General features: G+C 45.6%; 1 protein-coding gene across 4 annotated transcripts in view; it reads right to left on the bottom strand.

Annotated features, from left to right (window-relative positions):
- The window catches only part of LOC147883044 (uncharacterized), a 53522-nt gene that overhangs the window by 13262 nt on the left and 14165 nt on the right, over positions 1 to 26095 (bottom strand). For 3 of the 4 annotated variants that reach the window (XM_087399743.1, XM_087399742.1, XM_087399744.1), the window contains exon 2: positions 17942 to 18167. In XM_087399743.1, coding sequence (XP_087255869.1) covers positions 17942 to 18167 — 226 coding nt within the window. Of the gene's footprint in view, positions 1 to 17941; positions 18168 to 19452; positions 19491 to 26095 lie in introns of those variants that run through there. The other variant, XM_087399745.1, reaches the window with a different exon arrangement.

Here is a 26095-nt window from a genome sequence, read left to right as displayed (position 1 = left end):
AGATTGTCGAAGAAGCTTGATCCGCATATTTTTTGACTTCAGTGTAAGGATTGCATGACCTTTATAGTGCAAACTAGAAGCTGGCCTGAAGTCGTCATCATCTTGCTCATTATCATCCACCCATTCAATGTTGGGCAAGCTTGCTTTGATCTTTGTCAATATTTCACTATATGTGTCCTCCTCTTTGTACCAATCTTCTGGAAGTCCCCCTATTCTAATCTTCAGCGCATTATCACATCTAGCTTCGTGTTCTTTAATCTCTGCTTGAATATCAGACTTACTTGCTTTGTTGTCCACTTCCACAATCACTTCCTTCTTAGCATTTTGTACTTTAGTGTGAACAAGATCTTTGACTATAGAGACTAACTGCAGGATAGGGAGGAAATCCTTACAAGATTTTACAGCCTCATCAATTATTGCCTGCTTACCAGGCCCTTCTAGAATATGAAGCCAATTGGGCCTTTACTTCCGCCAGTTCCAACCGTAGCTCTCTCACTGCCTGCTGCAGATAAAAAATCTGATCCTGTGTCCCGAGGATGGTTCGTTTTGAGCCTTCTTGTTGGTAATTCCGTACATATGGTGAGGGTGTCATGGCTGCAACTGTAAAGTACAGAGTCCTAATGGATGTTGAAGGAGTTGAGGGAGTTGAGAGGGACTTGGAGGAGAGGGTAGGCCAGTCCATAATTGGCTGTCTGTTGAACCCCCTAGCTTAACCTAACCCTCGAGTTGGGTTGGGAATTTAGCCCAACTCCAGGTTAGGTTAGTTAGAGGGAGGGAAAGGAGCTGGGGGACGGAGGGAGAGGTACGATCGGAGAGGTACGGGCTGCTACTGACGGACTGGCTACTGTTAACGGGCTGTACGGACAGGGGGAGGTACGGACGGGAGGACCACGTATGGATGAGAGGTACGGAGAGGTGTTGACGGGGGGTACGGACGGAGGTACGAACGATGTGGTACGATTGTGGTACGGACGACGGAGGTACGGACGATGCGTTGTGGTACGGACAAAGAGAGACTGCACAGGATCTCAGGATAAACCTCCTCAACTGCTAGAGAAAAACCCTCCACTGATGGTTGCACAAGTGTGCACTGAGATGAGAAACAAGGGAGGGAGGGTCACTCCCTGCCCCAACCAACCGACTGAGGGGGGGAGCAGGTGGCCGACTAGGGGGGCCGACTCAGCCTATACAGACCAACCAACAAATCAACTCTAGGGCCAGCTCTTGGGCAGACAGCAAACCAGGGTGCCAACCAGGGGCACACGTGCGGCCTGGTGGCAGCCCCCAAGGTGGGCTGTATGCACCCCCAAGCGTGCCTTTGGCAAGGCCAGAACAGACCTATAGATCCCTGCACAAGCACAGCTCTGGGCAAATGGCAGCCCCTCCGTGACCTCGAAACAGGGACAAACAGCCATGTTCGGGGCCCGGAAACATGTAGACCTCCATGGTGAACCCCCTTTGCCTCTCTGAGGCGGGCAAACCCACAAGCAAGGCCCTCACTCTCAGCATTTCTCGATGATAGCCTCTGTCGGACTTCATCAGACTGCACAGTACAGCCCACAGATCAGGGACGTCAGTTACTGGAGCTCCTCACCTCGCACGGTATGGTCATTTATAGTGGCTTGTCCAGGTGGCCACAGTCTTCCATGCCTACATTCTCTTCTACCTCTGGGCGTGATACTAGCGTGATCGACTACATCATAGGTCCCCCGACTCTAGTCCCTTCCATCCATAGCCGTACTATAGCCCTTCATGCCCTCTGCCGACCATGCACTCATCCACTTTACTTTGACTCATGTCTCCCATGACCCACCCCCCCCTCGTTATCACGACCGCCAACCCTATTATGAGGTTCATTTCAACCACCAGTTCGATGATGTATATAGCCAAAACCTCAGCCGCCTACTCCGTCCTCATCTATTAGATGCTCTACCATCCACGCAGGACCGGTGGGAACTTGTACATACTTCACTCGTTTCTGCCGCTCACATGTCGTTCCCTGCCACATGTCATTCGTCTAGTCCCCCACCGGTCGGTCTTGTTCCTTGCAACGGTTGGTATGACGAGGAGTGTAAGGAACTCTACAGGAAACTTCACCTTGAGACCAAGGAGAAGTCTCCCCTCCTTGCCGAAACCAAGAGAGACTACAAGCGGTTGGTTAGGCGCAAGAAACGCCAATTTCTAGCCCGGAATGAAGAGAAGCTGAGAAGCTTGCTTTTCAGCTGTGACTCCAAGGAATTCTGGAGAAAATTCCTCCGCTTGAAGTCTCAGAGCCCCCTCACAGATCCACGTGTCTGGTCTGCATATACTTCAACTCTATACGATGTTCCAGATCAGCCAGCCATCGATTTATCCCATACCCCTAGGCCAACTTCATCTAGTCTCTTCACACCAGAGAGTGTCCGTGCAGCAGTCCACCAATTGAAGAACGGGAGAGCTAAGGATCATGATGGATTGCAAGCGGAGTATGTAATCCATGGGATTGATGCCTTAGATTTTGTTCTTTCCCGTCTCTTCAATGAGTCTATTTGTACAGGCCTACCACAGTCCTGGTTAGGCAATACCATAGTACCTATCCACAAGTCGGAGCACCCTATGGAGCCGTCGAATTACAGGACCATCATGATTGGCCACGTTATGGCCAAGATCTATGCATCAGTTTTGGAAAGCCGTATAAATGACCATGCCGAGAGGACAGGACTCAGAGCCAGAGGGCAGGCTGGATTTCGTAGGGATCATTCGACACTTGACCACATCCTCACACTCAGGGCACTGGTAGAGGAGGCGAAGTCACGAAGGCAACGGCTTTATTGTTGCTTCGTGGACTTCAGGAAGGCATTTGACACTCCACGATTCAGATTGTTTCAGAGGATTCGTCAGATGGGCTTCAGTGGAGAGATACAGTGGGCTATCATGGCTTTGTATGAGAGGGTCACTGGTCGGGTTCGGACACATGAGGGACTCTCAGAGGAGGTATGCAGCACGATTGGGGTGAAGCAGGGTTGCCCGCTCTCTCCTACTCTCTTTGGATTATATATTGATGAGCTAGAGATGTTTGTACAGATGACAGGCGGTGTGGGCTCTACTCTCTCAGAATCCTCCGTTCCTATCCTCCTGTATGCGGACGATGTGGTTCTCATTTCCTCTACTGCTCAGGGCCTCCAGGCACATATTGAGGCACTCCACAGGTTTTGCCAGGACAGGGGGTTGACCGTAAACCTTGGCAAGACCAAGGTTATGGTTTTCAACACCTCTGATCGTATTTACAGCATGGATGAGTTTTGCTTCACTTATGACGGACAGCCCATTGAGCTTGTTAGAGAGTACACTTATTTGGGGGCAGTTTTCAGGGGACCGGTCTTCACCATGACATATGCAGCACGAGATAGGATTAGTAAAGGGTATGCTTCGTTGGCTCATCTTGAGCGTCAGTATTTTCAGTCCCACTTTCAGCATCCCGATACGAAATCCTTGCTTTTTGATACATTGGTGAGACCAGCTGCGATGTATGCAGCTCCTTTCTGGGCAGGAGACCTCGACGCTGCAGATTGGAGACGAGTAGAGAGGTTACAGATCATCATGTTCTCTCGGCTCATTAGGGCCAAGGCTACAGTTCCGCACGAGATCATGCTAGCAGAGTTTGGAGCTACTCCCCTTGCATTGGATGCAGCGTTTCAGTCGGTCATGTATTTGCACAGGGTTAGGGAGTTTGGAGACTCAGCAGCAGGCAGAGCTCGGTTGCCATGGTTAGCACTTGCATCTTCTATGGAGTAGGCACGATCTGGGGCCCGATACTGCTGGTACTTCAGACTCACTAGGTGACTCACATCTCTTGGACTAGACATGGATAGACTGCCTCCCTTCCGATACAGCATGGATGCCCCTCATCTCGCCACGAGCTTAGCCAGGTCACGAGAGCAGACTTGCTGCAGCTTCATACGTATCGCACTTGGATTTATCCCACGCGGCTTCCGACAAAGATGGCCACATATCGTGACCACTTCCTTCGGATCTCAGAGGATGGGTTTGTCATTCCACCAGGCTATACAGGTATCCACATGTCCCACTCACTGAGGATTGCCCTTGGCCAGCTTAGAGTCTCTTCGCATCAGCTCGAGATAGAGGAGGCTGGTAGGATGCGACGCATGGAGGATGGACGGCGACCAGGCCGAGAGACCAGGATCTGCCCTTGTTGCACCATGGGAGAGGTGGAGTCAGAGGAGCACTTCATTTGCAGATGCCCGCTATATTATGAGCTCAGAGGTAGATTCCACTGTCTCTTCACGGATGGCTTTGGAACTCTCTCACGAGTGATGGACTACGAGGATCAGCATTGCCTAGCTCTTTATGTCAGGGAGGCCACTATGCTTCGACGAGACTACCTCAGAGACCATCAGCACAGACCGGAGCGTGATAGAGCCCAGCCTGATAGAGCTCAGGCACACGCTATACCAGAGGACAGAGACCAGGAGGAGCATGAGGAGGTCAGAGCTCACACAGGACACATGCCTCCACCCTGTGGATGTACATATGAGATGGTTTGTAGATGCCGCAGGATCTTGTTACATAGGGGACGTACTCGCCGCTTCATCTCTAGACGATCCAAGATGATGGCAGCTTTTCGGAGGAGACTTACTCATGGAGATCTCGCCCCACCAGCCGCTCACCTCACCTTTGCTCAGATTTGTACTCTCATAGCTGGAGGCAGAGTCGATGGACAGGATTTCCAGTATTATTTTGGTTCTCAGACTCCGTGACACCTGGACTTGTATCTTTGCATTGGCATATTGTACTCATCCCCCCATTTTGCACCCAGGGGCGGTTTTCTTGCATCTAGTTTACTTTGTATTTAGGCTCAGATTTGACATTATGTACTTTCACTTGCATTGTATTGCGTAGCACTTAGATGATATTCGACGATGCCTCTTCTTTGTGGCACGTTGATTTTGTGCTATCTTGAATGCAGAGTTCTTGATGTCCCATGGGCCCATTTTGGCCTTTGGTGGACAATAATACACTTTCTTTCTTTCTTCTTTCTCCCTCACATGGGCGGGCAGACCCACAACCAAGGCCCTCACTCAAGGAGACAGGAGATGAGCTCTAACACCATCTGAACATGAAACCCTAGGGCACTCCATGGAATCCACCCTCGTGTCAGTATCAACAGCCATGCACCTGGAAGATTCCAAACACTCCATGCTGTACTTCACCTTCGCAAAGGTCTCTAACTCCTCTTCGACCCACATCACAATGTTAGACATCATCACTGTGGTTTCTAGGTCGGCATATCTAACCTCAGTAACACATAGAGATGTCATCAAGAACAGTTCTTTAATTAACACATTAGCTTTGGCTTTTGTGTCACCCTCTGAATCTAAGTCGGACGACTCCTTGTTTTTTTGATCCGCCTTCTTCTTTCTGCAATCCTTCGCAAAATGGCTTAGCGTGTCGCAATAGAAGCACTTCTTCTGCTTTCTTTTCTTGGAAGTGTCCTCGTCATTAGAGTCATCCTTCTTGGACTTGCCACCATTAGGCTTGCCCTTTCCCTTGCCAGCGTAATCCTTTGCCAGCAACGCCTTGTCATCTTTGTCGTTGTTGTAGATCTTCTCTCTAGCTTCTTCCTGGAGCAGTAATGGACCCAACTCCTCAAAAGTCAGAGGTTTGGTCCTCTGTCCTGCTTTCACAGTCGTAATGAAGCTTTTGAAACTCTGTGGTAGCCTCTTCAGTACCATCAAGGCCAACTGGCACAAGTCCACCTTTTGACCAACCGACGCTAGTTGATTCCTCACCAACTTGACCTTCATCAAGTGATCATGTACCGAATCTCCTTCATCCATATCCAAGTTATAGAGCTGATGCTGAAGAAGCAAGATCCGTGATGTGTTATCTGTCTCGTACAGATCCTTCAGAATGGTCCACGCGTCTACTGACGTGTCGCGGCCATCTAGATGTGAGGAAGCGCAAGTCCTACGTAGTCCTTATGATCGATGCCAGGGCGTGGGCATCTCTATCTTCCCAAGCTTCGAGTTCCTCTCCATCTACTGGTATGAGTACCTCCCCCTTGTTGTCCACCATATACTTCAGCTTCGCCTCCACTCCCGTTGTCAGTTTCCACAACTTCCAAGCCACTAAATGACTCTGGATCTTCACATTCAAACAGGGTAATTTGTCCCATCTAGTTTCCCAGACTCTCCAAAGTTGGGTACGGTGAAAGAAAGAAATTTGGGGGAGGAAGGGAGAGAAGGGGCTGAAGAGGCTTTCGAAATCGACATCTCTACTGCTAAACCACACAGCAAAGTCGAACAAACTCAACCTTTCATAGACCAGAACTCTGTATGCACCTGACTGAACCTGAATCACCCTTCTCCTCACAAGGGCATTGTCCTCCAGTCGTGGAAATCAATTCCCAAGAGCTTATGAATCAAGGTCCTCCCTGCTTTCAAGCTCCCACACGTGTGAGCCTCCTACTTGGGTTCTGATACCATTTTAGAAATCGATCAACAGAGGGTACGCACAGCGGAAGACTGATAGAATAGCCCAGGAGCTTACATAGTGTGTGTGGGGAGTGGAATCACGAACTTCTTTAACTTATGTGCAGACTAATCAATAAACAATAATCCAGCCAGATATAGAAACTACCAAAACAATATATTTTCATCCAAAACTATGGACACAACAAAAGAGAAATAGATCCAAAGTCCCACCAAAGCGTGGTCCTTTGATCTTACCACAAGGTACTTCTACTATCTCCCAGATATCTCTAGACTCGAGCCCGCGTGCTCCACCTCAAGCTTATGTGGACTCTTTGTCCTGAATGATCCTCTCCACCTTACTGCATGTGTATCAGCCTAGGTGGGCAGCACCTTGCTGAGCTAGGTCTGCAGCTCTCCAGCCTCTGTGTCCTCCTAGATGTAGGCTCATAGGTTGCTGGTCTGCTGCTCCTTCTGCTCCCTGAAGTGCTGCTCCTGAGAATGAGTTATGAGGGCCTGGAGGCCCTCCTTATATAGGCCCCAAAGGCCCCTTGACATAGCCGACTAGCAGCCCCCTTAGTGGCCGACCAGTCTGCTCCAAAAACCGACCCCACAAGTCCTTTAACTTGGGCTGTGGGCAGTTTCTCTTGGGCTGTGTGCCCCTGCCTTTAAGTGGGGACCCAGCCCCCCCTTGCTTTGTGTCCCAGCCCTCTCCCACTCCCCTCTATGCATGGGGCTGTGGGGACCAGTTTCCTGGCCCTATATAAGGAGAGGGTGCTGCCCACTGCAGCCCCTCCCTTCCCTGCAACACCTGTGCTGCTGCCAGGCCATCTTCAGGACCTTCTTGCAGGTCATATCCCTGCCCATGGATCCCGCCATGCTGCCGTACTGCAGTCGTACCTGCTCGCCTCTGTCTGGAGCTCTAAACAGCCCCGAACAGCCGAACTAGCACCTAGTGCCACTATAACCAGGCGCCTCTGATCTTGCCCTTTGCTGCACCTGTCCATATCTCTCCAAGGCCCTACAGACCTTCCAAAAGATCCGTACAGGCTGCTGCCCATGGGGGATCTGTTCAGTAATGTTCCAGGTTCCCAGAAGGCTCTTTTCTTTCTCAGATCCTTGCCCACATGGCAAACATGATGCTGCACATGTGGCCTTCCATCAGAACCAAGGTTCACCCCCCCTGCAACAGGACTGCTCCTAACTGACAGTAAACTTCCCTAAATTTGGTAGAATATGCAGGAAAGTTAGAGTAGTGAAGTACCTTATGTTTTAGGAAAAAGGTAGGAGTGGAAGGTCATGGGCTGGACACACAGACTTGTGAGGGGCTACACAAGGACAGGAGGAAGTCAATCCTTTTTAGAATTCAGCTGAGTATTGAACTCTTGCTGTAATTTCTATTTCAGTAATGAAGTACAAGTCATGAATATCTTGCCAAGTACAACTAGAGCCCTTATATAGGTATGGCCCAGGGTAGTACAAAGCAGTGTTGCTTATGGGATTACCTCCTAGGATGCCAATTGGCAACTTATGGTATCCCCTAAAAAAAGAAGAAAACACTTACAAGCCAATAAAGGCCTTTCTACTAACTTTTAGCCTAAGTAAAAAGTAACCCTCTATTACAACCCTCCCTCCTCAAATAGAAATTTGTCCTCAAATTTGAAAAGGCTGTAACCTGGACATACAATGCTCCTTGTAAACCTGAACAGCTCAATTCTGGTCATATCAACTGAACAATGAAGTTTCTCAGTCAAATACCTCCCTGTAGGCATGCTGATCTGTAAATGGATCGTATAATATTCCCAAGAAATCAAGCAATTGGGTGAAAGAGCTATGCTGTCCAATATAACAGATTTGATCATATAATCCAGTGAGAGACATGCTGATCTGAGAAAGGATAGTGAATGCTGGCTGCAGCATGTCCATATATGCTATATAGCAAGAGAAAATCAAATCTGCTCATAAAGACTCAATTTTGGCCATAGAATTCAGCTAAGCAATTGAGGGTACTGCTCCACAATTGTAGATGGCTGCCAAGAAGACTCCTCATCAGGTAGACCTCTCCATTTGATAAGATATTCCATGTAGGACTTGTTCCTCAACACATGATCTCTAAATCCAAGGATCTTCTCAGGTATATACTCAATTTGGCCCTCTTCATCCATAGGAGGTAGCTCTTCCATAACTTGCTCCTTAGGCCCCAAATACTTCTTGAGCAGTGATGCATGGAATACTTTGTGTATTCTAGAGGATGGTGGGAGCTCCAACTCATAAGCCACTTCCCCAACTTTCCTCAAAACCTTGTAAGGTCCATAATACCTACGAGCAAGTTTAACATTGGTATTACCTTTCAAAGAAGCATGCCTAGACTTATGTAATCTGAGAAATACATAATTCCCTTCTTCAAAATGAAGATCTCTCCTATGCTCATCAGCATAATCCTTCATCCTTGCTTGGGCCTTACCATATTATCTTTACATTGCTGTAATAGAGGAGTCATGTGAGCCAAATCATCCTTGGCTTGTTGGTTTGTCAATGCTTGATCAATAATGGTTGATGGGACATGAGCTTTACAGCCAAACATGGCTTCAAAAGGGCTCATACCAATTGAAGTATGCGTGGTGGTATTATAACAAAATTCAGCTAGATGCAACCATTGATCCCACGATGCTTGGGTCTCAAAGCAAAAATGCCTTAGATACTCTTCCAACCAGCAGTTAACCCTCTCTGTTTGCCCATCAGTTTGAGGGTGATCTGCTGTACTTGGGGTAAGAAGTGTTCCCATGGAACTGAAAAGCTCTTGCCAAAAATGCCCCATGAACTTAGCATCACGATCACTCACAATCTCCTGAGGAAGTCCATGTAATTTAAACACATTCTCCATGAATTGCTTAGCCACCTTGGAAGCTGTAAATTGGGTCTTAGTAGGAATGAAGTGGGCAGCTTTAGAAAGTCTATCAACAACCACAAAGATACTATTCCAACCCTTAGAGGTCACTGGTAGACCTGTAATAAAGCCCATGCTGATATGTGTCCATTTACCTTGAGGTATAGGTAGAGGTTGTAGTTGACCAACTGGCCTCAAATTCAACTCCCTATTTTGTTGACAGGGTTTACAGCTTTGAACATAAGCAAGAACATCCTTCCAAAGCCCCTTGCAGTAAAAACTCTGTTTTACCTTATCATACGTCTTGTTGAGGCCTATATGCCCAGCCATAGGAGATGAGTGAAATTCCTGCAAGATTAGCAGCTTATAGGAGGAATTTTCAGTAAGAAATATTCTATCATTATACCACAAGAGCCCATTGTTCAACTTGAAATTGGGATATTGCTGACACTCAAGATCTTGCAAGTCTTGGAACATAGCAGTTGCTTGAGGATCATTGAGATACTCTTCTTGAATGCCATGGATCCAATCTTTATAAACCTCAGTAATAGATGATAAAGTACAAGCCCATATCCTGGAAAGAGAATCTCCCACAATATTTTCTTCGCCCATCTTGTAATCTATGTCAAAGTCATAGTTTTGCACAATGGATAGCCATCTCCTTTGCTTGGGTGATAGAGAAGACTGAGATAGAAAATATCTGAGAGTCTTATGATCAGTCTTGACCTTGAAATGGCTGCCATAAATGTAGTGGTGCCACTTTTTGATTGCATGAAGTATTGCCAACATCTCTTGGTCATAAATGTGGAAACTTGACTCTTTGTCATCCAATTTCCGACTTTCAAAGGCAATAACTCCATGATTCTGCTTTAGGACAGCTCCAATGCCCCTTCCACTAGCATCAGCCTCAATTATAAAAGGTTGAGAGAAATCAGGACATACCAAGATAGGCGCTGAAGTTAATGCCTCCTTTAATGCTTCAAAGCTCTTATTGGCACTGTCAGACCATTGGAAAGCATTCTTTTTTAGAAGATCAGTGAGAGGAGCTGCCAATTTGGCAAAATGCCTTATAAACCTTCTATAAAATGATGCTAGACCAAGGAACCCTCTCAGCTGGGTGATATTCTAAGGTATAGGCCAATCCTTTACACACTTTACCTTGTTGGGATCCACCTTAATGCCACTACTGCTGACAATATGGCCCAAATATTCCACTTCTTCAGCCATGAAAGTGCATTTACTTGATTTGGCATACAACTGGTGTGCCCTCAATACTTCCAATACTTGCTGGACATGCAATAAATGCTCTTCTTTTGTTTTGCTGTAGATCAGTATATCATCAAAGAATACCAACACAAATTTATAGAGGAAAGGCTGCAATACCTTGTTCATTAGGGCCTGGAAAGTTGCAGGTGCATTGGTCAGGCCAAATGCCATCACTTTGAATTGATAAAGCCCACGTTCTGTCCTCAAGGCAGTTTTATGTTCATCTCCCTCCTTCATCCTTATTTGATGATAGCCTGACCTTAAGTCAATCTTTGTCAAGTACTTTGCCCCTCTAAGCTCATCCAGTAGATCATCAATTCTAGGGATAGGAAACCTATTCTTAACTGTCATTTTGTTCAAATCCCCGTAATCAATACACGTTCTAAATGAGCCATCCTTTTTCTTAACCAATAACATAGGAGAGGCAAAGGGTGACTGACTGTGTGTAATAAATTCCTTGTCAAGGAGTTCCTTTATTTGCCTTGCCACCTCTTCCCTTTCAGCGCTAGAAAGTCTGTATGGAGCTTTGTTGATTGGCTTAGATCCTGGCTCCAACACAATTGCATGATCCACTCTCTCATGGGAGGGACATGATTGGGAAGATCAGCAAATACATCAGAGTATTGCTGTTAATAGGGACTGCATGTCTTTATCCTCCACCAACAACCCATTACCCTCTTGAGACTTGGTCAACTGAGTAGCATAGACTCCACAAACAGTTTTGAGGTCTCTGGCCATTCTTCTTGCAGAAATTAAGGACAATTTAGGAGATTGGTGACCCATCAAAGTGATGTGCTTACCTTCATGCATAAACTTCATATATAGCCTGGCAAGGTCCATAGAGAATTCTCCCAAGGTTCTCAACCATTCATAACCAAGGAAAATGTCAATAGGTAAGACAAATAGATCTCCCTGAAAAGTATAGTCTTGAGAAAGTTGCACTTGAGCAGCCTGACAATATTGCTTACTGTGGGAATGCTCACCATTAGCCACCTCAACTTTGATCCCATGATCCAAAGTGGATGGGCATAACTTCACTGTTTGAAGTGTCTTTGCATTAATGAAGTTATGAGTGCTCCCACTGTCAATCAAAATGTGGACTGATCCGTTATTGATTGTTCCTTTTAACCTAAAGGTTTGCGAGCCCTTGCAGCCCATAAAAATATCAGGAGATATGCTGTACACAACTGATTGTGTATCCCAATACACTTCATCATCATTCACAGCATCATTTCCATCAGAATTTCTGATCTCATCCTCATATCCTTCAACAACTTCAATGTTCCATTGTCTAGATCTATTTGAGCACCTTGGCAAACTATCATCCATAAGTATGGTATCAAACATAAATAACCCACCTGGATCAAAGGACTCCAACCCATAGATATAATTAATGGTGATCTCCTTGAATAATCAAAAGCCATTACTTCAATGTACTTACATCAAATCCTGCGTGAAATTACAAAAACTAATCACTTATGTTTGCTCATTTGGCTTCTTAGATTTTGACAAAGGAAGTGGGGGAGAGAGAGAGAGAGAGAGGAGTGCACACAATATAGCTACCTATACACTATGTTGTATTGAACATAAACATGAATATATACAAAACCCCTTAGGGTTAGGGTTAGGGTTTGCCCCTAAGTCCTATAGGTATGGTGCAATTTACACCATCCTTAACACCCCCTCTTAAATTATAGTGGGTAAGTAGAGGGTGCATGTACAAGATCTTTTTGTGTTTAGTTTGGTGCATATGATAGCATCCTAATTTGAAAAATAAAACTGGAAAGAAATCTGAGTAGTATGTGCATGTGCGGACACAGTGACAACGTAGTGGAAGCATGTACAATGGGTAAAACTTATGATCCTGTACATAACGTCGTGCATTTCCCCCTCTTAAGTTGTGGGATCATCCTTCGCGTTTGGGAATAAAAACCAAAAGATAGGCCAAAGGGAAGAGGAAGGAAATTGCAGAAAGTAAAGTCCTCATGGATCAAAGACTGGTCAATCAAAAGATGACTATGCAAATGACGGTGTGTATGGCCACATGTCGAACATATCAAAGTTGAACATGTCATAAGTCATCATAGACTTGTGCAATTGCTCTATAGAAGAGGCATCCGGATGGGAAGCTAGTCGATGTAGCTGTGAAGAAGGAATCCGAGAGGTTGTGACAAACAAGGGTGTCATTAACCCAAAAGAACTGAGAGCAATGGCAAAGGTATGCTGCAGTAGAACAAAGTGTGGTCTCCCCTTTGGAACTACGATCCTCATCATCATCAAGGCCTTCATTCACACAATCTTGATATTCATGAAATTCAGATTCTGCTGCAGAAGTATTAGGAGATAAATCCTCATCAATCTCTAGAATCAAGCTCAACTTTGCTCCTGTTTTTGCTTTGCACACATTCCTATGTTCAGGGATCCACTTCTCACCACAAAGGTAGCACAAATTCTTCTTCTTCCTATCATCAATAATTGCTTGAGATAACTGCTTAACCAACTTGTTTCTTTTATCACTTAGATCATCCTTTAAAGTGGGTTTAAAGGATGACTTTACATCTATAGCCTTGTAAGCTTTAGGTTGTCCCATGCCACTGCCATACACTGTGGGGAACCTAGAATAGAAGAAGTTGTAGCAAGTGCAGGAAGTTTGCTTTCATCATTGGAAACCCCTTTGACCATAAGCTTAGTTCCAAAGTGACCAATACCCAAAGTCTTCTCCTTCCCATTGTATTTGGGTTCATAAAGCTCTGCCAATCGCATGGCCTCTTTAAGAGAATTGGGCTTTTGAGCTGCAACATCTGAAGCAATACTAGGGTGCAGACCATGGATGAACTTGAGCATTCTAACTCTTTCATCAATACCATGAACAAACAGAGCCAATTTCCAAAACTGTTTCATATAAATTTTCACTGAACCTTGCTGAGTAAGATCATACCACTTACAAATATATTGATCCCTAGTAAAAGGAGATATAAAAGTTTTAAGCATTTCAGCCTTGAATTCATCCCAAGCATTAAAAATTAACCCTTCTTGCTGTACATGCCTCCACCAAGAGTGGGCATAATCTCCCAGATGAAGAACAGCAAATCTGATTTTACCTTGATCACCCTTTGGATATAGAAGGAAGTAGTCATCCATCTTGCTGAGCCATTCCTCCAATTCCTCAGGAGAGGTAGAATCACCTTTGAGCTTAGGAAGTATAATCTTGTCTTTCATATCTTTGTCTTGATGAACAGGTCCTTTTGGTTCAACAGATTTAACTGTTTGTATATATTGCTGGAATGTCATTGCTGCCCTAAGGTTTGCTGGTAGCAACTTATATTCATGGAATTTTTGACACAACTCTTCAGCTGCTGAACTGTTATTATTAGGAGTCTTACAATGTGCTGAATCCTTATCCATATGAGCTGTAACTCCACTAGAGTGATAGGTCCTTCGAGCAGAAGCCATAAAACCAACCGGTTCAGTTACATGTATAGGATCATCATCATCATCATCTGAACCTGAGTCTCCATCAAGTTGGGGATCCACAGGTCTCTTCCCATCATAAATTTGACTTCTCTTGAACTGGTCAAACCTTTTATTAAAAGTGGCAGATATGTTATGCATCCTCTGGTCAATTCTCTGATTATTGGTCTTAATCTCATTAGTTAACTCCTTGAATATCTGTAGCATTGGATCCATACAACTCTTTATGATCTGCTCTTGGTTAAGGGATGCTTGCACTTGAGGAGTTGCTGCTAAATCCCCTTGAACATTGCCAACATGAGGATCATTGGGCTCAGAAACTACAGCCTGATCATTAGATAGTTCCTTTTCTGAGATGGAATCAAGAATACCCATGGGTTGCTTACTAGCTTGACCAGTAGACCTCTTTACAGGCATCTTCAATGACTTGAATCTAGAGTAAATGCACTGTCTTAAGCCCTAATCAAAAACCAATACCAAAAGCCCCAAATGCTAGTTTTGCCCTAATTTCGCAGGTCAAATTTCTGAGAGAAAACTTGAAATTTCCCACTTGTTTAGGTGATCCTTATGCTAAGACTGAACCAAAGGGCCAATTAGGAGTGAAATTTCATAACATTATACCTGGATGGCTAGAAATTGTTAGAACCTTTGGCAAATAACAATTCTGCGCTAGCTGTTGCACTGAATTTCGAAATTCTAAGTAACAAAAAACTAGATTACTATTACACTTTGTCAGTTGCATTCATGGAGCTAGGCGACCATCTGCACTAGAGCTGACCCGAAATGGAGCTGTACATCTGAAGTTCGCAGCAGTTCCTCCATGCCAGCCAGTCGAAATAGCTCATAACTCCTCCAAATAGTCTCGGATCACCACCAGACTTAGGGAGCAGCCTTATGAGATTAGGGCGAACAGATCAAGCCAAGAATGCCCTAATTTGGTGCAGGAAAACAGCAGATCGTCGCTTTCTTCACTTTCTTGCGCCAGAGAGAAAAAAACCAATCCTCCATCCTTTTAGGAATCTCACACATAGAAATGATCAGGGAAGCAAGGGCTTTCCACTGATGCAAGAAGCCCCAAATTCTGAGCACTTTGAAAATCAGGGTTTCTCAGAGCCTGCCATGTGGCAGCTCACAACAGAAAGTACTTCTGGCGCTGAATTTTTGCAGAGAGGTAGGCCCTAGGCTCAAGAGTAGATGCTCCAAATTTCAAAGTGATTGGACAAAGAATTTCCCACAAATTCCTATGAAAAGTGCTCTGATACCAATGCAACAGGACTGCTCCTAACTGACAGTAAACTTCCCTAAATTTGGTAGAATATGCAGGAAAGTTAGAGTAGTGAAGTACCTTATGTTTTAGGAAAAAGGTAGGAGTGGAAGGTCATGGGCTGGACCTACAACAGAGACTTGTGAGGGGCTGCACAAGGACAGGAGGAAGTCAATCCTTTTTAGAATTCAGCTGAGTATTGAACTCTTGCTGTAATTTCTATTTCAGTAATGAAGTACAAGTCATGAATATCTTGCCAAGTACAACTAGAGCCCTTAAATAGGTATGGCCCAGGGTAGTACAAAGCAGTGTTGCTTATGGGATTACTAACTTTAGCCTAAGTAAAAGGTAACCCTCTGTTACACCCCCCCATGCTCTCCTGACGTGAACTTTCCAACACTCGAGACCGAGAGGGCCTCCGAGCTCTCCACAACTAGCCTAAGCCTTGGGATCCCATCATCTACTACTACTGAAGCTACTGTAACCGGAGGGGACTCCAGCACTGTGCCAAAAGCCCCCCCTATAGAAGGAAGAATGGACCGGTACTCTCTCGAAAGCCCCGGAAAGCAGAGCCCCACCGGAAAACGAGGTACATGATGTGTCCTATCCATATCCTCCCCGTGAAACAGTGGTACCAAGGGATAAGGTAGACCAAGTGTGGTCCCAAGAAGATCGAGCTCTACTCCACGAGGGCTCAGCTGGAGCAGAAAAATGGCCCTCCCGTAGATGGTAACCACTTGAATGTGGTCACCCTCTAGGGTTAAACTCGCCTAAAGCTAGTCTCGAATCTACCTCCTCGAGGGTGTCAAACCGACTATCCAGCCTACCACTACTATGTCCTAAAGAGATTGAACTGTGTGCTAAACCTATTGCTTGTCAAAAGGGGAGAGAGACAAATCTTCACAGCTCTGGAAGTCGAGGATGCTTCCCTGAGAGCTCCTCGGGCCAGCCGCCAGACCAAGAAATCACCATCGAGACTCTGCTCCCCGCCAAACAATCACTATCGCTTTTCTATCACAAGGAGGGAAGAAGAAAAACGAAGTAACCAGCCTGCAAGAGAGATGCAAACTGGATGGGCTGCAAGTGCAGTCCAAAAAAGTCCCAAGCCTGACTTCAAAGCAAACCGCTCCCAAGTCTGCCAAGATGTCACTGAAAGAAGAAGGACTATCATGATATCAGCATGCCCCAACTTGTACAAATATATCAAAATGTCTTGTCTGCATGACCACTGGTACTATAGAAGACATCTAGATGAATCCAAAAGACATGACTTCGTAAAAGAAGCAAACCAAACAATGCATTTTTAAAGCCTCACAATAGTCATGCACTGCACGTTTGTGTGCATGCACATATGTGTGCACCGTGCACAAGAGAAGGTGGATGCCCAAACATAGTTTGTAAAAGCTAAATACAGAACTGCGCCCTTACCTTATATAAATTAACAACAAACTGCAATGCATCACTCGAAACTACCTATACATGCACACGTATGCATGCACGTGTGCGCGAGACACATAGAGGTAACTGCAAAAGCATGTCCAAACTCCTTAAGTAAAAGCAAAAGGAAAGTCATTACGCATAATAAGACCCCACGAAATTCATCATGTGCGGCAGAGATTAGCAAGTATGACATCCCCACTGTAGCATAGGGGAGAGCACTTAGACTGCATTTAGGCCTTAAAGAGTAGGAAGGTCTAGACTATTAGTCATTAGATTTAGACTTTAAAGCTGAGGGCATAAAAGGAGTTCTTCTCACCCTGCCACGTGGCAATGGGGAGCGACAGCAAATGCACAGCTAGCTGCAGCTGTCACTGGCAGGAACAAATCCCACGATTTTGTATGTCCAATCATGAAACTACAAAAGGAAAACTGTCCTAACACTGCAGACTCAATCCGGCCCTGATTTGCAGACTCCTTTTTTCTCAATTCCATTGTCCGATCACGTTTACATTCTGAGTGATGAAGTTATATACCTTTGTAAGACTAGAATATATCCAATCGTGCAAATTCAAATTAGAAAGACATACTTAGCAAGCAAAGCAACATTTATGTTGTCATCAGTGCCCAAGCATAAGCAGCTATACTGAGCGATGAAGTTACTCCAGTCTTTACTACTCCTACAAGCTAGAACTAGAACTGCTTTTGCTACACCAACCAACTACAAGAGCCCTATGGTAGGTGTAGTAATTGCATGAATATCATCTCATAAGTATACACGTGCCCCTTGTTAATCTTGTAGGAAGGAAAAATATGGATGACATGTGTGCATCCACATTTTCTCCAGCCGAAAGTTCTTCCATAACCCAGCCATTAATACTTTTAGCCAATAACTTATGTACCTATCCTCGTTGAGATTGATTTTTTGTGTTATCCATATGTACCAGCAAAAAATGCACCCTAAAAAACTTAGATTTCTATGCAATGACTTGAATACCATAAAGATAATTCTTCAACTATAATGCTTCAAACTCTGAGGGCATCACACATCCATGCCAATACTACAGATAGAAAAAAGATGGAATCAAAACGACAATGCTCCACAATTTGATTTCAGGGACAATGAGATTATCGAGAGTGGCATACATGACACGCCGAAGATATTCATATCCATCTTGAGGTGGACCTGACTCAAAATCAGGTTGCCCTTCCACGTTAAAAGCAAGTGGCTGAAGACTCCCCCCATCGTCACTGTCCTCCAAGGTCGTGTCTTCTTCTTCACTTGTGACTTGATGCCTATCAACAGGTTCAATATTGCTGCAGATTGGTGGCAAATCTACATAGTCTTGAAGTCCTTCCAGATCTCCTGCCGCTTCAGGCCACAATTCCAACAAGCCACTTAAATTTGTTAGTCAAAGATCACAGTCAAGATAGTGACATGCAAACAACAATGTGCAAAGGCCTACTCAATGAGGCTTATGGACCAAAACATTTGTGTGCGCGTGTGCATGCGTATAAAACATAGTTTATAATACAACACGCAAGAGCAAAAATGAGAAATAACAATCATAGAGTACATCTCAATATGCCCTATATCATGTGCATCATCATTCATATCTCAAAACAGTACACATGGGCAAAATGACTGCTGACTTTGCAAGAATTTCAATGCACACGTGTAACTTGAGCTGAAAATGCATTGGTGGATAAATGAAAACAACATTGGTGCCCAAACAAAGAACAGAGGAGCATATTACAGAATCATCTAGCAGAATGTGAGCTTTGGACAGCAGGCCGTAATCAAAGCTGGAGAGGAACCCTAGGGAATACACACTTGACCTTGACAGAATCTTGTCAAAATTGCAATGGATCTTTTTGGATGCATAACTTGGGTTGGACCAGAGATCTAGCATCATGATCTAAGGTATTACCCAACTGAATGACATGCACACCAAGAAAGATTGTTTAAACTTCCGTATTCCCCTTCCCTTGGTTGCCATTCCTATATGAGCGAGGTAGGGGATGGGATATGGAGGAAAACAAGAGTTCAAAATACACAACCATATGAGCAGTACTTAATATGTCTCAAGTTTCAGGACTGCCAAACTATGTAAAGAGAAGTCCTCCTAAGCCCAATACGCATATTTTACAACTTACCACATAAAAAATGAAGTCAATGGCAGTTTCAATGTCAACTCTCTAAACAAAATCAGACAATGCATTAAATATTGTAGCTAGGGAACTACCCAGTCCCAGAAGCTCTCAGGAAAAGATACTTCTTTTGGAAACCTGCTAACTTCAGCAGTGTCCAGAATGTAGAGAGAGACGAGAAAAATGTATTTACTATTCTTAGAAACCTGCTAGCTGCTAAATGTAGGCAGTGATCAAAATGTTAAAACAGTCAAAACAATACTCTTGTTAGAACCTATCAAATTTAGAGAAATTTCCAAAAATAGATAAATTTTCCAAAAATAGATAAACATTTAGTCAAGAGAATTGAGAGCAAGCCTAAATTTAATACAGACTAATTTTTTTTTTAATAGTAAAGTTTGGGAGTCATGACACGTGGAAAAAGCGTCATATAGCAGCCGCATAGCATGCATCTTGGCCAGCCCCAAGTGCACTTGGAAAATGTTGGGAGACAGGAGAGAACTCACTTGACATGTGGAGGAGCTCCCACAAACTCCTGGCTGGCCTGCACATACCACTTGTGCCCTCCTCCTCCAGCTGAACATCACCACTTGTCTACTCAAAACTACTTGTTCCAAACTCGTAAACAATAATCATGAGTTGTTATCTACAGTGTGTACATGTCACGTACTATAAATTATGTAAACTTCCTCAATAACTGTTTTTAGCAGGAAGGACCACATTCTGAAAAAGATGAATTAGAGAACACAGAACAGGAAACACTATCGACAGCATCCTTGGCGGGGATCTTGCTAGCAAGTCTAGGACGAATGCCAAGAACGTATAAGGCCCCACAGAAGCTTCCATAATCCCGAGGCTCCAAGCATGTTTATAGATTCTCAGATTGAGGTCTTTGTTGGTTGAGTTGCCCTTAGCTCATTGCAGCTGCTCCTCTATTCTTACATGCTGTGAGCCAAAGCCATGAAAACAAGCCAACGAAGGATTGCTTTGCACCCTCTTTCCTCAATGCTATACATACCTTTGTAAGACTAGAATATATCGGATCGTACAAATTCATATTGTTGGTGAAGATTCATGATATATTCCATGTCTCACTCTTGAAGACGCATCTGAACAACCACTTGAGAAGTTACCTCCAATGCATGAGGAGGGACAGATTCAGCACATTCCAGAGAGAATCATTGGTTTTAATGACCATGTACTCAGGAACAAATCCTATGTGGAATACTACATCAAGTGAAGGGGCCTCCGGATGATGAATCCCCCTGGCATCCCTCTTCTATAGTGGAGCAGTATCAATATCTATTCAGTTGACTCAGGATATGGGAAGCCTTTGAGCAGCAATATTGCTACATGGATATGATCCCATAACATCTATTCTTTTCACTGTTTTCTTTTCCTGTTACAGTGAAACTCTTCAAAACTTGAGGACAAATTCGTTTCTTGGGTGGGGAGGACTGTAACAAAGGTGGTACTTTGGTAGCCTTTTAATTAGCTTTATACTTTGCACTTTGTACCTTAGTCTTTTAAATTGATGCCATGTGGCAGTTTGGTGTAACAATCCCATAACTAAAGTGGTAAATCAGCCTGCCCTAGTTTCTATAATAGGCATGGCCTCCCACTTGCACTCAACTTATGATAAATACATTGTTGCTCTGCCACATTGGATTCTCGCAGCATGAGCTCTCAGCTCTAATTGAATTCAATATGGAATTAGCCCTTTTCTGTCCTTGTGCAGCCCCTCACAAGTCATGTTGTAAGTCCAGCCCCTAACTTACTCCCTCTTCCTCTCTTCCCCAGTTCTAAAATGTACTTTCCTGCTCATTACTGCATTGTACCTTCTGCCTACTTGAGCAAGTGAATTTCCTGCTTCTAAATAGATTGAATCTAGCCTAGGCATGTGCAAAGTGATCATTTCTATCCTAGGGCTTGAAAGGGTTAGTCTAGGGCTGTCCAACTAGACTGTTCTAGTGGGGAGTTAGTCAAAGTTAGAGGCAGTCCTGTTTAGCCCTTCATGTTAGTACGATACAGAACTCCTCGCAAGTTTCACATCTCGGGCTAACTCATAGCTGGGCTAATCCCTACTGGGTTATCTAGAGATGTCTTGGTTTAACTACCAACATTGTGGTGCTTCTGCTTGCCTGAAGTTGTCTTTTCTCATTGTGGTCTGGTTTATGTGTTAAGTGAGTAGCTTATTTTTGGAACTCAGTTTCCATACTTCTGGCAACTTTAGATCGTGTTTGAAAATAGTAGGGGAAAACAAGGGATAGAACTTGTTCCAATTTGCATGTAATGAATTCAGTGCAGGGGGGAGGGCAACTTATTAACATACTCGGAGTTTCAATTTCAACATTGCAGAAATGAAAGATAGCCAAATTTAGTGTGACTAACGCTAAACGGAGTTGCATATTGAGAGTGGAATTTCCAGAACTTTAAATCAGATGCCAATACATGGTTGTCTTTTGGAAGAAATGAGCAAGAAAGCAAGTAGGACATGTTATAAAACACACATGGTGGTTGCTTGCTATAGCCAACACTGCTGCAGCGGAAGATTGTGTTGAAAAGTAGCCTAGGAAACATAGTGCTAAGTTCGGATCTCACTGCTTTTCCTTTTTGCACATAAGTGAATGTCAATATAGATAAATGCAGACACATGTATTGAACCAGGCACAGTAGAGTAGAAACAGTAAAATAGATTGCTCCAATAGATGGACAAAAATCTGGAAGGTGTGATCAGTGTGCCACATCTAGCAGATATAGTGCTGCCTAGGTGTGGATCCCTGGTACCACGAAACTGTGTTATCTCCTACTGGCACCTCCAAAATCTATGGAGCTTCAGTGGGCTGCATAGATGCTCTTCCTAGAGTCCTCCTCGCTGCTTCATGGACAGCCAAAGGTGAGTCCTTGACCTCCTTGCTGTTCCTGTTTGCAGCTACTGGATGAGGCACATAGTACCCTGAATGAATCACTGCAATGCACTGCTCTTCACCCTGGAAGGTGATCTGCAGACTAGACTGCTGGATGATATGCAAAGCCCATGGCCCCAATGGGGCCCTTTTATAGGGCATGTGCCCTGCTGATATGGCCAACCAGCTACAGACTGGCCAACACAGTCAGAGGACCAGTCCAGAGGGCGCCTACTGGCCTGCGCGGTTCTGCTGCCTTAAGTGCCTCTGCCCGGTCCCCACCACAGACCTGTTCTGACTGTTGTCCAAGCGCTGCCGCCCTGCTCCAGGCACCTATCCTGACCTGCTGCTCTGTTCCAGATCTAGCACGGACCTGCCTTGCTGCTGCTGCCCTGCTCCAGTCCTGTCACTGGTCCCTGCAGCAATCCTTGAAGTCTTTTTTTTGTTGTTACTGCCGCCCACACCTCAGTCCATGTCTAGGACATGTGCAGTCCTTCTATGCAGTCATATATGCTGCCCAGATGGCAGCCTGCATGTTGCCCATGTGGCAGCCCTGCTACAGCTCTCAGATCTGCCCACATGGCAACCCCCATGTCCTCATTTGGGTAAAGGTGGTCCCTTGAAGAACCTGTAGAGCTAGAAGTTTGGATTAGTTTATTATGGTCATTCCAATGACTCTGCTAATTATCCAACCATTCCTAGCTAATGGCTTATTCTAAGACCCTATCACAATAAATCTTTCAAACAATCCACCTTGATTGCACAATCTCGGCTCTAAGCCATAGCAACCTAGGGGTAAACTTGAATGAAAGAATGGCAATGTTGCCTTGTTACATATATAAGTAACGTGAAAACATTGACCAATGATAGAGGGGTGAACTTGAATGAAAGAATGGCAATCTTGCCTTATTACACATATAAGTAATGTGAAAATATGGACCCAATGGTGGATCCACATCTCTCTCTCTCTCTCTCTCTCTCTCTCTCTCTCTCTCTCTCTCTGTGAAACATGTGTATTTTTGTGTTTTTTATTATGCATCATGCATATGTTAAAAAACATGCATCAGTGTGTTTCTACCATCATATGGATGTGTCTGATGGGTATGATACTTTGGACAGGCATTAATGTGATTTATATCCACATTCTTGCAATGTTTGATGTAGTTTGGATACCATTTGCATGGTTTACTCGTCATTCGATTCTTCATCGGCCAATTCGTAGCAACCAATCCTGCATTTAAATGAATCACAATTCATCACAGAAACTCATATTGACTCTTGCTTGGGGAGGTGATCCATAAAATTCAAACAGGACAGATCTGCTTGAACTTGAAACTTGAGTTAGAATCACTGATAACTTGAGATACCTAAAGGAGGATTCAACTCACTATATGTGAAACAATAGCAACTCTAAACAAAACAAGGATATTGCGGAGAGGAAAGCTTACTCATGGCACTTGGGGTTAATGGGGAAATTCATACTTTTTCTTTTTTTTTTCAAAGAAAGGAACCTTTTATTAATGCTTGAAAGATTTCATACAAGACAACAGCCCCGAAGGTGCTGAGTATGAAAAACCGGAAAAGGCTGAAAGAAAAACCAGCCTGTTCCAGAGAAGCCCAGCTCACTGCCTAGGGGATCTTGGGAACTGGGGCTAATAGCCAAGTGGGGGGACTATACAGCCAACGAATCCCTCACTGAGTGAAGATGACACCTGCAGGCCAAGCCTTGCAGAAACGAGCACGCCTCTCAATAGTCGGCCTGGAACCTGGAGTCCCACGCTCCCAGGTGGACCGTAGAGTGTAAATGATATGCTGCCAAATAGCAACCAAGGACCAAGGTAGCCAAGGGTGGAACCGGGTGCTCTCCTATCACAAGACTGCAGCGAACCACCCAAATGTTCCAAGCCATGATACTGGCTACCACCTCCCAAACACTGTCTTCCCTAGGGGAAGGAGGAGCTAGGGCGTCAGCGGGAGCTGCCTCGTGGAGTGCAATCCTCTGAATGCTCTGACCCTGTATCCGGTAGGCTGGGGAGATCTCATCAATCTGGAACGCGTGTCCTCCCTCTATCAACCAAGCCACCATCCCCCAAGTGTAGTTTCTGTGAAGACTCTGCATGTGTGTCATGATCCTGAGAGCTCTCATCCAGATCCTCGCTGCGCTACGACAGCTCCATGGGCGGTGTGGGATAGTCTCCAGGACACCATCTGCGCAGCAATGGCACTGCCCCTCCACTCGCATCTGCTCCAACCATGGGCTGATGGGCAAGCCTCCATGGGCTGCCAGCTAGAAGAAGTAAGAAATCTTCCTCGGCTGCAAGCTAGACCACAACCGCGTCCAAAACCTGGAGCGAACATCCCGGGACACTCTCTGGGTCTCCCAATGTCTCTCCCCCGAGGGAGTCTATCTCGTCTTAACTAGGCCGCCCTTGGAGGGCCAGAACCACTCCCCCCTCCCTCAGAGGTCTACCCTCCCATAGCCAGAGGCACCATCTATAGGCGCCCTGCTCTGAGATACTGGGAGGATCGATGTGCCACTCCTTCCCCAAGCGTCCTACCACTCTGATCATCTGCCAATGTATCCCATCAAGACTCCCATCCATCTCAAGGTCACTCCCAGTGAGGGGCTGCAGTGGGCCTCCAGGTCCTACACGGAAGAAGCCGAGGTGCGTGCTACTACGCTGCATCAAAATCCTCAAGGGAACACCAGTATAGGAAAACTGTCCCAGCCATCTACTCTCTCCAAATGTGAAGTCCTTCCCACCAGGACTCAGGAATGGCTAAGTCGATCTCGCCCATCCGCTGCCCTGCCCCTCTCAGATGCGCTAGGGCATCAAGCCTCGCCTCTGCCTCCATAGGTAGTCTGCTCCAGCAACCAAAAGGCCCTGCTGGACTACTATCCCACTGTGCCCAACCAATGTGAGTCCGCTTCCCAAGCATACGTCCCTCCTGATCTCTGACCTATGGGTGCCACATAAGGGGCTGACGCTCGAACTCCTCTCTACATCTGAGCGGAGCACGGATGAGACCCCCTGCTAGTCTCTGCCAAACCCTGTGAAGACTCCTCATCAAGGGGGAGCCCTTCCCCGTAAGGGGGACCTCTGAGAATATCCATCTATGTAAAGGCTACCACTGTCCCCCAGTGTGTGGGGTGTTCCTCAGAAGCCCTCTCTGTAAGAGGAGCTTCCAAGGCTCGGCACCTGGGGTGAGGCCACGAACCACCAGCTTGCCCAGAAGGGCCCTGCTCTGCATCTCCGGATCAATGATACCCAAGCCTCCCAGTGCCTGCGGCATGATCACTGTCTGCCAAGCTACTCGGGCCCTAGTGTTCCTTGTGCCATATGAACCTCCCCAGAGGAAGTTCAGTACCAACCGTCGGAGGTGCCCAATGCATCCTCTATGAAAGCACCAACAGGAGGCAATATACCAGGCAGTGGCAAGGACCTGGTTTGCCACTAAGGCACAACCTGCGAGGGATAGTTTGACAGAGCTCCAATAGAGAAGCTTGTGCCGAACACTCTCAAGGACCGGGGCAATCTGCTACTCTGCTGTAATGTCAATACCCACCTGGCATCCAAGGTATCTCGCTGTCTGGCCCCGCGGCATCCATCTGAAACCAAAGTCACTCCCCCACTCACGGACCCACTCACGGACCTCCTGTGTCTCCTCAAAGCAAGTGAAGAAGCCTATGGATTTCGTCCAGTTGATTCGTGCCCCTGAGGCCTCACAATAGATAGCCAAGGCGCCTTTGACTCTCTCTAGACTTGCTGTGGTGCCCTCAACATACAAGGCTGTGTCATCTGCAAACTCCGAGTCAAGGAGCTCCTCCTCCTGCCTGATTCGGAGCCTCAACCCTATGAGACCCGCCACCTATGATCTCAAATAGTAGCCCAGAGCCTCCGCTACAAACAGGAAGAGGAAGGGAGCTAGTAGGCAGCCCTGGCGAACCGAGTGAGAGAGAGGAAAGGCCTCGCCTGTGTGTCCTCCAATAATTATCTAACTAGAGCTCCCTGCGTATAGCGCTGAAACTCCTCTGACCCATCTGTCTGAGAAACCCAATCTCCTCATAGTGCCCTCCAAGAAAGACCACTCCACCCTGTCGTAGGCCTTCTCAAAGTCCAAGAGAAGGATGGCCAATGGCTGTGACTCCTCCCTGGACCAATCCACTGCCTCCCAAAACGTGAAGATGTTGTCCAGGATGCTGCGCTCCTGGACAAACCCAGTCTATGTGTGATGTCGGTAA

This window comes from Dipteris shenzhenensis, chromosome 28, assembly GCF_047967505.1.
Source record: "Dipteris shenzhenensis isolate YYH24624 ecotype China chromosome 28, Dip_SZ_1.0, whole genome shotgun sequence".
NCBI classification, from domain to species: Eukaryota; Viridiplantae; Streptophyta; class Polypodiopsida; order Gleicheniales; family Dipteridaceae; genus Dipteris; species Dipteris shenzhenensis.
Note: the sequence above shows the minus strand (reverse complement) of the source record. Positions and strands in the feature narration are given on the sequence as shown.